General features: G+C 39.7%; 1 protein-coding gene across 1 annotated transcript in view; it reads right to left on the bottom strand.

The window, feature by feature from the left end:
• Positions 1 to 12,507, bottom strand: part of sez6b (seizure related 6 homolog b) — a 428,333-nt gene that overhangs the window by 109,093 nt on the left and 306,733 nt on the right. The window contains exon 7 of the mRNA XM_060847773.1: positions 5,248 to 5,442. Coding sequence (XP_060703756.1) covers positions 5,248 to 5,442 — 195 coding nt within the window. The remainder of the gene's footprint in view (positions 1 to 5,247; positions 5,443 to 12,507) is intronic.

The raw sequence follows: 12,507 nt of genomic DNA, 5'->3' as shown, positions 1-12,507 counted from the left end.
ATCCTTCTTCACATATGGAGACTAAAACTGCACACAATACTCCAGTCTCACTAAGACTTACAGAATTGAAGCAATCATTGCTCTTGCATACAGACCTTCTTGCAATAATTTCCAGCATATCATTTACCTTCCTAATTGCTTGTTGCACCTGCATGCTAGACTTAAGTACTTATAAAAAAGGAAACCCAGCTCTCTTTGAACATCTACGCTTCCCATTTTTTTTTTACAATTTAAGGAAAACTCTGCACCTTTGTTTTTCCTATCAAAGTGGATAATCTCACAATCTCACAGCTATCCACATTGTATTCCATCTGCCATGTTCAAATCCCATGCGCCAAGTCCCAGCACAACATCGAGGGCTGAAGGGCCTGCACTGCGTTGTAATGTTCTAAATCCCCTTGAAGCCTCCTTGCACCATCCTCATAAAATTAACTTCCATCTCATTTTATGCCTTCCATAAATTTGGAAGTATCACATTTGTTGATCATTGAAATAGACTATGAATATGTAGGGTTTAGATCAGACTGGTGCTGGAAAAGCAAAGCAGGTCAGGCAGGTCTCTTTCCAGCCTGGAGGCTTCCTGCCTCTATTCCTGATGAAGGGCTTTTGCCCGAAACATCAATTTTCCTGCTCCTCGGATGCTGCCTGACCTGCTGTGCTTTTCCAGCACCACTCTGATCTAAACTCTGGTTGCCAGCATCTGCAGTCCTCACTTTTGCCTATGAGTATTTAGGGCTCAAGCACTGATCCTTGCAGTACCCTCCTACTTACGGTCTGACAACTTTAAAATGACCCATTCATTCCTATTCTATGTTACTCCTAATCTAATGCGCTCCAATTTTGATTACTAGCCTCCTGTTTGGGACCTTGCTCAGAGCTTTCTGAAAATCCAATACTCTGGTTCCCCTTAGCTACTCTGCTAATAACGTACTCAGAAAATGTTAAAAGTGATTTCCCCTTTATAAATCCATGTTGGCTCCACATAATTGGATTATTACTTTCTATGTTCTGAGTTATCACATCCTTCATAATCCATGCTAGTGTTACCCTACTACTGCCATCAGACAATCAAGACTGTAGCTTCCGAGTTTCTCCTTCCCAGCTTTTTAGATTAGATTAGATTTAGATTAGACTTACAGTGTGGAAACAGGCCCTTCGGCCCAACAAGTCCACACCGACCCGCCGAAGCGCAACCCACCCATACCCCTACATTTACCCCTTACCTAACACTACGGGCAATTTAGCTTGGCCAATTCACCTGACCCGCACATCTTTGGACTGTGGGAGGAAACCGGAGCACCCGGAGGAAACCCACGCAGACACAGGGAGAACGTGCAAACTCCACACAGTCAGTCGCCTGAGTCGGGAAATGAACCCGGGTCTACAGGCGCTGTGAGGCAGCAGTGCTAACCACTGTGCCACCGTGCCGCCCATCTCCTGCACATACCACTTCAACATCTATAGAATTTTGAAAGATGACCACCAATGTATCCACCATCTCTATAGCAACATATTCTGGGCTGCAGATTACCTATCCTGGGGATTTCTCAATGTTCAGTCCCATTAATTAATCTAATACTACATTTCATATGAATACTAATTTATTTCAGTTCCTCATTCTCACTAGTCCCTTGGATATCTATTATTTCTGAAAGATTTCTTGTTCCTACTTCCATACAGACAGGCACAAAGTAATTATTTACATTTTCCACCATTTCCCTGTGAACATCATAAATTCTTCTGTAATGGACTCACATTTGTCTTTGTAATTTCTTTTTGTTATATCCTATAGAAGCTTGTACAGTCCAATTTTAAATGTTTCTTGCTAGCTTACATTCACATTTTATTTATCCTTTTTTTCAGTTTCATGGTCCTCATGAGTTAACTTCTAAATGCTCCCAATCCTCAGGCTTGCTACGTTTTTGGTAAATTTGTCAGCTTGCCTCTTTGATCGAAAACAAGTTATCTCTTCATTTTCTAACCAGGGTCAAAACACTCTTCCTTTCATTTGTGTGCCAAAGCAGCGTATGCTTGTTTTAAACAGTGTACTCATTCTTTAAGTACTAGCCATAGTCTGTCTTTTATTGCATCTTTTAATTTCTCAATCCACCATCGGCCAACTTGCTCCTCAGGCCTATATCGTTTTCTTCCTTCAGATTTAAGACTTTAGTTTTGAATGACATAGCTTCCAAACTTAATTAAAAATTCCAGCATTTTATGGTTGCACTTCCCTGAAAGTTCTTTTAGAATGAGATTATTAATTAGTTTCCTCTGATTGCATAATACAACATCTAAAATAGCTTGTTCCCCAGTCTCTGTCCTTCACTACGGTGCCAGATATGCAATAAAACATATGGGACTCTCACTCAGTTTATAAAGAATATGATCTGGCCATCTCCCCATCCCAACTAATTATTCAATCCCCTACAAGTACAACATGATGCTTTCCGTCTTTCCTTTGACTGCCCCGTCATGTTCCATGATGCTATTGGCAGTATTCTGGATCTCCTTAAACAGTTTTTATCCTCATTCTCCTGGGCAGCGAGTGTATTACATTTGTTGAACAGAATCAGTTGCTGCAGATCCCTGATCTCTGTCTCAACTGGGTTCCCATTACTGTGTATGCTACTGGTCTGAACACATACCTACTGCTAAACATTATTTTCACTGGGAGGTGATGGTGGCATTCGGTGGTGTGATGGAGAGTAGGGGGAAGAAGGAGAGAAGATAAATATCTCTGTTAAATGGCGGGGCAGGATGAAAGAACATTGTCTTGGTGTCGCTATGGGAACACGTTATCAGTTGCAGCTACAAATTACTTCATTTTTTTCTGTGAAATGAGAACAAAATGTTGATTTCCCTCTTCCTTCAAATTTTTCTATATAATCTTTCAAATTCCTTTTGCACTTTGTCTAGCTGCATACTACCAGACAATTGGATTATTCTCTTCTTCGGCAGCCCCTGGGGATCGAGGATGATTTATTTCCCCGCTGGTTCAAGAGGTTCCGATATGGTCAATAAATTCTATGTACAACCAGCAGACTTTGCTACCTGGAGGGTCGGGTTTCGAGTTGTTGCGACCTCTCTCTGACACTGTGACTTTGCCTGTGTGATCCAGATAACATTTCTCAATCAGCTCTTTCCAAATGAACCTTCTCTATTCTGGTTAGTCACAAACCAGCCCATGAGTCAGTCAGGATATTTGACCTATTCATGGATGTCTTGAGGTCATCCCTAAAGCATTTCTCATGTCCTGCTGTGACCTTCCTGCCATGATGGAGTTTTGAGTAGAGCAGTGCTTTCTAGGTTAACAAGTATGACCTTCTAACTCTGAAATTGCTCTCAGCCTCACTGTTAACTAGATGGAAGTGTTAGACACTCCCCCTTCACATTTTATTCTATCATTGCTCATCTCCTGAAGGTTTAATCAGTCTATATTTTTGTCATTCCAAGGCAAGGACCATTGGAGTTCCAATACACTGTGGCACTACAATAGCACTGCCTATTAGCCCCTCTTACTTAGCTTTGAAAATTGTAGAGAAACCCACTAGCTTTGAATTTAGACCATTTGAAAATTTAAATTAGCAACTGAGTGCCTCTGTTAGAAGAAAGTTGATGTATTGTTCATCATTTGAATGTTTATCTTTGTGTAATATCAATGCTAGCTGACCATACCTCGCAATTTAATGGATTGAGTGCCTCTATCTTAGCTTCCCACCTATGTATTGCTTTGCATTAAATATATCACTACGTGAGGCTGTTAAAAAAATGCTTGAGCATATCTGCTTACAAGAGTTAATAATGCACACCTAGACTCTAAAGTTCTACAATATTCAGTGAATATTAGAAATACACAGTCAGGCTATTCGTTCCTTGTCTGCTTAATAGATTAAAAACTCTGCAATTGAATTATTAATTTTTTGCAGTTTGACGGGTGATTTACTGATGTCACAAAACAATGGAAGGAACATTCTCTTCCCAGTACAACATATACACTTCCCCAAAAGTTTGGAGTTTGAGTCCTCCTTCAGGACTTGACCATCACAGATGGTGTACCCTGTATTTATAGCATGACTAATGAGTTGATTGTTAACCTGTTAATCATCCTGATATGCCATGGATGGCCAATAAGACTTTGCTGGTCAGACAGAAATATTTCACCAGCCAGAGGAAACAGCTAGATTACTTGGAGCACTAGAAGGGTTGGCTAATGAGTTGGGCTCATATTTACTATTATAAGTAAAACTAAACAATATGACTCTGGATATGGAGGTGAGGCAATGTAAAAGATCCTTCAGGAGTAATTACATCTGGTGTGAGTTTCGGTTTATTTCCTGCAACATAAGAAACTGGGTGTGGACATTGTGCTATTGAAGAAACCAACAGACATTTATCATAACCAGCCATTCTGTATAAACATTATATTCCTCAGGCATACAAATATCTGGGCTAATATTAAACTATTTGGTTATAACAAAGGAGTACATTTCTAGTAATTTGAGTTAAGATAGAGAATGAAATTTCTATACCCTTAGGTCACATCCTATGATGTAGTGATACTATCAATCTCATGTCTCTTACTAATGAATATGAAGGGTTCACACACACAGGAAATCCTACCAACTGCCAAAGGTAGCAATGAATATTGTGCAAGGACCATCAGAACATTGAGAGATGTTATTTATATTCTTCTTTTATAGCACTGGCTGTTGTGCTATATCTTACAACCAGTATGTCAGCGTGCTTTTCAGTCATTCAATATTATTTTATTAGGTTTTCACTAACAATGCTACTTTTCTTAACAGAAAAATTGAATAGCTATTGAACACAATGAATTCACATGGAGAACGCTGAACATTGATAAAACTACTCACCCAACACAGTGCTAATGCCTTGTTAACCTTCTATTAGGCCCTTTAACACCTGCCAAGAGACCCCCTCGTTTAGGTATTTAGTTTCAATGGGGGCTGGGAAAGTTGCAACAAGAGTGACCAATTTAAATGGATTTTAAGTTCCAGGCATTGCACACCAATTGCTTGTCTTTAACTAATATAGTGGGCAGAAGATTTTATAATGCTTGTACAGAACCTGATCACCACTTCTGAATAGATGATAGAGTTAAATCATGTGGTGTCAACAATCTGCTAGAAACCACAGTTTCTTCAAATAGATAAAGTCTTAGCTTGCTCTTTGCTTTGCTTTCTGCTGGTTGATGGAAAACGTATTCCCACATTTCTGTTCCCTTACCTCTGCAGGCTGGCTCAGTCTCATTCCACTGGGGGTCCCGGATGTCGACACACTCTATAATCATGGACCCTTGTTCCAGGGTGTACCCCGGATCACATGAAAACTCAGCCACAGTTCCCACTTGATATGATGCATCACCAGTTGTGAAATTTCCATACTTAATGAATGGCTCATAGCAATGACCCTGTTCAAAGGCTGAAACAGAAACAAAAGATACATTCAGAACAAAACAAACTATGCATATAATTCCTCATATTTTCAAACACCAGTCGGTCTTCCATGGCATTACTCATGATGAGATGTTTTATAGCATTAGGAGTTTAGAAAAATATATCGGAAATTGTGATACGAGGTAGCATTTATAGGAAATGCACACTCTACAAAATTGTTAATAAGTTATTGCATGTAATTTACAACAGTAAATTCAATTCAAAACTACTCAACTACAGAGTCTACAAAATGTCATTTATATGAATAAGAAGGGTTTAGAAGGATATGGGCGAAGTGCTGACAAATGGGACTAGATTAGGTTAGGATATCTGGTTGACATGGAAGAGTTGGACCGAAGAGTTTGTTTCTGTGCTGTACATCTCTATGACTCTGTAGTCAATCTCCCACAGTATTGTACATGGAAAATAAAAACGAATGCAAAGCTGAGTTAGAGATGGGGGATAAGGTTACAATGAAGATCCCGCTTGCTCAAGCTTTCTGCTTTCCTGTACCTTGGTGGCCCGCAGGTTAAGCCATCATCAACCATCCCTCTCTAATGGGAGAGCAGCGTTATGGTCCTCTGGGACTATGGCAACTTTACCTTTACCTAATTGGTCCAATACAATTCAGTTGTCATATACACTGACATTTTTGGTTTGCATTTGAATCAATCGTACAATATAATTTCTAAGGAAATTTGGGAAGTACACGAGTAGTATTTAAGGTTTACTTGTGAACAGAGTAAATTGGCAATTCTGAACTTTACTTCAACACTGTTGGCTTCAGCTCTCGAAGAAAACGTGATGGGAGGGTGAAAGATCCTGTGGCCTGAAGCTACTAACTCCCTGAATTACACAAACTGTGGCAGATATGGAGGATCTGGTGACACAAAATGAAGGTGTTTCAGCACCTCCAGTGGGTGGGAAGTTTTGATCAGAATGCAATACGTTTTCACTTACAAGTTTAACAACAATTTGCATTTATGTAGCCCCTTGAAGAGAGTAAATTACTAGGTCAGTGACATTCCCACATTTAGATTTACCGAGGCACTCCCACGCTGTCAAATGTAATCTGCTGGTTGCAGCATTCTGCATTTGTCCATATATGGTCAGGCAACAGAGTTCTGGTCAGAGCAACAGGGCGGCACGGTGGCACACAGCGCCAGAGACCCGGGTTCAATTCCCGACTCAGGTGACTGACTGTGTGGAGTTTGCACATTCTCCCCGTGTCTGCGTGGGTTTCCTCCGGGTGCTCTGGTTTCCTCCCACAGTCCAAAGATGTGCAGGTCAGGTGAATTAGCCATACTAAATTGCCCGTAGTGTTAGGTAAGGGGTAAATGTAGGGATCTGGATGTGTTGTGGGTCGGTGTGGACTTATTGGGCCGAAGGGCCTGTTTCCACACTGTAACTAATCTAATCTAATATTCTCGGTGTAACAATTCAACTTAAAGGCTGGATGCTTATGAGCTGCTTCTCAGTTAAAAGTTGCCTCACTATCTAGCTGCATTCAAAACAGATTGTGCGTGGTGTTTGGAAGACATGCTGAGTGATTTGGATTTGTGCTTATTCATAAAGTTGACCCTTAATCTATTATTTCAGCTCTTTTAGCTTGCTGAAATAACTGCATTGCAAAGAAAGTTGCATCGTAGGAAACAAATCACCAATATCCACAAGTGCACTGTAGTTTAGTTTGAAGGTTCTCTACACAACATGGCAATCTTGGATGATTCTAGTGCTTTGGAAGGTTGTGTTATTCTTTTGTTTAATATTAAAAAGGTCGCCTGATAGGTCATGATGAACATGATGTCATTACATTTCAATATGCCCCGACTCTCAACTAAATAGATCTGGCCCATATGTATGAGTTTGAGTACTTTATATAAAATGAACTCCAATAAACCAGATATAATAAATTCAAAAACTTACTTTGGCACATACTTCCTGTCTATAAAAATAGGCATAGCCATAACACCCAGCTAACCTCGCATCCTACAATGCTCTAGGCTGGCTTCCTTCCTTGATATGACATAGCCAGAATGCTAAGACGTGCTACCATTTAGAACCCTCTTCTCATGCAGTATAAATTATTGTTTCTTTTGGGATTTGGCATTTTTGCTATTCTATCCTGAAGAGTACAAGACAAAAAAAAAATTGACAGCACGTATCTTTTTTTCATCAACCATCATATTTTATACTACAATTCATTACTTGTGCATCTCTTTATGACACTGAAACAGTTATTAATTCCTTTTTCTTTAAAAGTTCTGACATAGCATTTGTTAACCATTTCTCATTCCTCGGAAAAGAAGAACCAAAGAAGTATGGGCTTTAATCCTGAGCAATTCCATAAGAGATAATGAAAAAAGTTACATTTATATGGCAATTCTTTACATAGGAAGTAATACATAGATAATGACTTTTTTTCTTTTAAAGAATGACTAATATTATTTTTGTGGAGGAAAAACAGAGCCAATTTTTGCTCAGCAGGACCGCATTAGCTGCAATGAGGTGAACAAATCTGTTTCAGTGCAGTTGGCTAAGGGATGAATATTGGTTATGATACCATTTAAAACTTGTTCCTTGAACAATATTGCACTCTGGCAGGAATGGAGTAGGTTAGATACAAATGTCCTGAAATGGGACTTGAATCAACAACCTTTGATTCAGGAACATGAGTCACAGAAACAGAGTCAAACTAGCACACACGGAAGAAGATTTTCCTCACCAAATTGTGAATAGTCATGCAGGTATGTATAAAAAAAGATTTCCCATCCTGTAATATATACTATTTACAAAAACATTTACAATTGTCATAGTGTACAATACAAAAGCTTGCAGAATGACAGCACATGGATTAAATAAAAGATAGCACATGGATTTGTTTGCTTTCTCCAATTTTATTTCCTGTTGTAATTGACTCCAAATTACCTTAATTAACAATGCAATATTATATTGTGTGGATAATTTACTGGAGTAAAACATGTCTATTAATCTAAGGTATTCACAATGCAAGCTAATTGTTTTAGTGAATGACGCAGCTCCCTTGTACTCAGCAATGCACCACAATCTTTTGTATGGGGTATTGTTTAGAGCTCTGTCTGAGTGGTGGATGCATGTTTCTTCAGTTTGATGGAAATGGGTTAGTGTATTTGCAACACTTTTGGGGAGCTTCACATCTTCCAATTGTGTTTGATCCATTGTTTAAAAAACCCACTGCTCAGGGGAACTGACTAAATATTGCCAGGCAAAACTCTCTAGTATCATCAGTGTGCTAATTTATATGCAGTGTGAATTGAACTGTCGAATTACACTGTTTATAATTATTAATAAACTATTACTTGTAGACTTGCCTCAATGCTCGCAACTTTACAGTTGATGAAGGTATACATTAGATGGGTTGCTAAATGTAAAGGATAAAACAGTGCATATAGATCAGATTTAATGAAAAGGCAAAACAGATGGTTTGATGTGTGTGTGTGTGTGTGTGTGTGTGTGGTGGGGGGGGGGAGGAGGGGGGGAGGTGGGGGGTAGGTTAGCGGGGGAAGAATGGAAATGACCCCAGATATTCTTTATCAATAAATGTAGCCAGAGCACTTTGAAACTAAATTCACATTCACTCGGGTGCAGAAACATATAATTTTCTCTTCAAAAGAACAGAAAGGTTTGGAACTTGAAGAGACTATTTGGCCTCTCAAGCCTCCCCTGCCAATCAACAAGATCATGACTGACCTGCCTTAAGCCTCATCTCTTCTTTCAGGTCAGTTCATCATAGCTCTCAGCTCCTCAATATTTCAAAACTACATCTACCTCCACTTTAAATACTTCCAGTGATCTAGCCACCACAACTCTCTGTGGTAAAGAGCTCCTGACATTCCATACCCACTGGATGAAGAAATACCCTTGCCTCTCAGCTTTAAATGAGTGTTCTCTTATTCTGAGACTAAGTCACATCATTTGAGATTTTCCCACTAGTGGGAAGACCTTCTTAACATCTACCCTTTCAAACCCCCTCAATAGTTACCACACTGCTGCCTCACAGCATGAGGGACCAGGGTTCGATTCTACCCTTGGGCAACTGTCTGTGTGGAGTTTGCACATTCTCCCCGTGTCTGTGTGTGATTCCACTAGGTGCTCCAGTTTCCTCCCACTGTTCAATGAAGTGCAGGTCAGGTGAATTAGCCATGGGAAATGCAGGTTACATGGGTGGGTAGGGTATGGTTCTGGGTGGGTTGCTTTTCAGAGTGTCAGTATGGTCTTGATGGACCGAATGGCCTGCTTCCCAGCTGTCGGGATTCTATGATTCTATGCACGTTATGAAGCTGCTCTCCACACAGACTTGCCTGCTCTGTTTGGAACTGTTGTCCTCGTTCTTACTTGCTTCAGAACTAGAGATGTGCTGCTCCATTTCCTTTTATTTGACTAATTTAAATGTTTGTGAATTAGTCTTTGTGCGTCTCAAAGAAAATCCTTTGAACATTTAGTTCTGGAGGTGTACTATAAATTTTGAGCTCTTCAATTAAGATTCTTTGGAAGAAGAGATACTGACAGCTCATCCATGCTGCCATCTGTGAACCTATTGTGGAAAAGGGTCTGCACTATGAACTTTGTACAAACCACTCTCTTGTGAAAGAGAATAGCACGATAAGATTCCACCAGTACGCCAACCTACAAAAATTCAAAGATAAAACCAGAAGCCATCATCAGTCAGAAAACATTTTCACTAATATTCCTGCTTGGAGCTTAAATTTGAGCCAAGTAATTTTAATTTCAAACCTCATCTAATTGCTCTTTTCCTTTTTGAGATTCCCTGGGAAATAGTTACAACCTTGATGATTAATAATTCTGCCCACACATGTAACCCATTCCCTGCCTGGTAAATTAATACAACATTTGTACCTCATTTGGTAACAGTTTTCTTATACTTTTGTAACGGCTATTTTGGATTATTTTCAGCATGTATTATAGCAGAAAAATAATGAATTTGAGAAAAATCTACTTTCAAAGATGTTGGCTTCATCTCTGTAATCTAAAGCAGTTCAAGTACACGTAACAAAAAACAGAAGTTGCTGGAAAAGCTCAGCAGGTCTGGCAGCATCTGTGGAGAGAAATCAGAATTAACGTTTTGGGTCCAGTGACCTGTGAACTCACAACTCAGTACTCAATTCAAATAAATTCCTGACAATTAAGGATCCAGAATTCCCTATTGTTAGTTCAAGTTACTTTGAGTGTATTACATTTGGAAATTAAATTATTGGAATGAAACAAGCTTGCTTGACATCTTCTATTTAATGCATGTGTTATCATTCTATATCCTCCACAATGTAAGCCAATGTCTTCAAAGCAATGTATTTTCCTGGTGAGAATTCCCGAAAATACTTTCTAGAATAGTGCCAGTGAATTTGGAAATGACAAATCTAATACCACTTTCAAAAAAGGAGCCTGGCTGGAAACAGGTCAATTAGCCTTATATCTGTCACGGAGAAATTGTTAGAATCCATTATTATAGAGATTATACAAGGACAGTTAGCAAGACAAAATAGTGGCATGTAGAGATAACATGATTTTCTGTACTTTGAGGAAATATCAAACAAAGTGGATAAAGGGGAACCTGTTTTTATGGCCTTATTGGATTTCCATAAGGCATTTGTTGTGGTACCACATTAAAGGTTACTTCAGAAGATGGGACAGCAAGGTGGCTCAGTGGTTAGCACTGCTGCTTCTAGGATTACTGTATAGATCAGTGCTCGTGTGATTGCGGAACACGAAGTGCACAGTGATCTTGGTATCCTGGTACATGAATCATCACACAACTAGCATGCAGTATTGCAAATAATTAGGATGGCAGATGTAACGTTGGTATTTATTGCAAGGGAAATAGAACATAAAGGTAGAAAGGTTTTACTGCATTTGTACAGAGCTTTTGAGACTGGATCTAAAGTACAGTCTTGGTAGTCCATATTTGAAAAAGGTAGAAAAGCAGTTCAGAGAAATTTCACTTGACTTATTCACGGAATGAAGGGCTCTCCTTATGACGAAAGATTGAACATGGTGGGCTTAAACCTATTGGAATTTAGAATAATGCAATGTGATCTTATTGGAATATATTACATTTTGAAGGAACTTGATAGGGAGATATCTGGAGGATGTATCCTCTCTCAGGGGAGACCAGAACAATGGAGTACAGTTTAAGCATAAGAGGTCACCTTTTTAAGACAGAGGAGAGGAGAGGTTTTTCCCCTCTCAGAGGATCATCAGTCTGTGAACTTCTCTTCCCCAGACAGGATTAGAAGCTGGGTCACTGGTTTTATTCAAGGTTGGGTTCGATAGGCGTTTTGATAGACAGGAAATCAAGGTTTATGGTAGGAAACAGACAGGAAAGTGGAGTTTAGATGAGATCTATAATCAGCCATGATTTTACTGAATGGTGGGGCAGACTCAAAAGGCCCAAGGCCTACCCTGTTCTTAGATCTATGTTTTTACATAAGTGCTTTTCTTTAATAATTCACCAATGAAATCACAGGAATCTACGGTGTTTGTCATGAGTTTCTGAATGTGCCATTAACTGACGAGCAAGTTAAGAGAGGAATGCAAATATTATGGCATCAAGAGTGGGTGACACAGCGGCTCAGTGGTTAGCACTGCTGCCTCAAAGCACCGTGACCTGGGTTCAAACCTAGCCTCGGCAACTGTCTGTGTGGAGTTTGCACATTCTTCCCGTGTCTGTGTGGGTTTCCTCTGGGTGCTCTGGTTTCCTCCTACAGTCCAAAGATGTGCAGGTTTGGTGAGTTGACCATGCTAAATTGCCCAATGTGTTCAGAGATGTGTAGGTGCATTAGTCAGGGGTAAATGTAGGGGAATGTTTTGGGTGGGATACTCTTCGGAGGGTTGGTGTGGACTTGTGGGGCAGAAGGGCCTGTTGCTACACTGTAGGGATTCTATTAAAAAAATGTGACGTGCTTATTCATTAAAGAGAAGGCTGGATCTCCTGTGTGGTACTGACAGAGTGCTGCATTGACAGAAGTTGGTCTTTCGGGTGAGAAAATGGAAAGAT

The sequence above is a fragment of the Hemiscyllium ocellatum genome, chromosome 31 (assembly GCF_020745735.1).
Source record: "Hemiscyllium ocellatum isolate sHemOce1 chromosome 31, sHemOce1.pat.X.cur, whole genome shotgun sequence".
Lineage (NCBI taxonomy): Eukaryota > Metazoa > Chordata > Chondrichthyes > Orectolobiformes > Hemiscylliidae > Hemiscyllium > Hemiscyllium ocellatum.
Note: the sequence above shows the minus strand (reverse complement) of the source record. Positions and strands in the feature narration are given on the sequence as shown.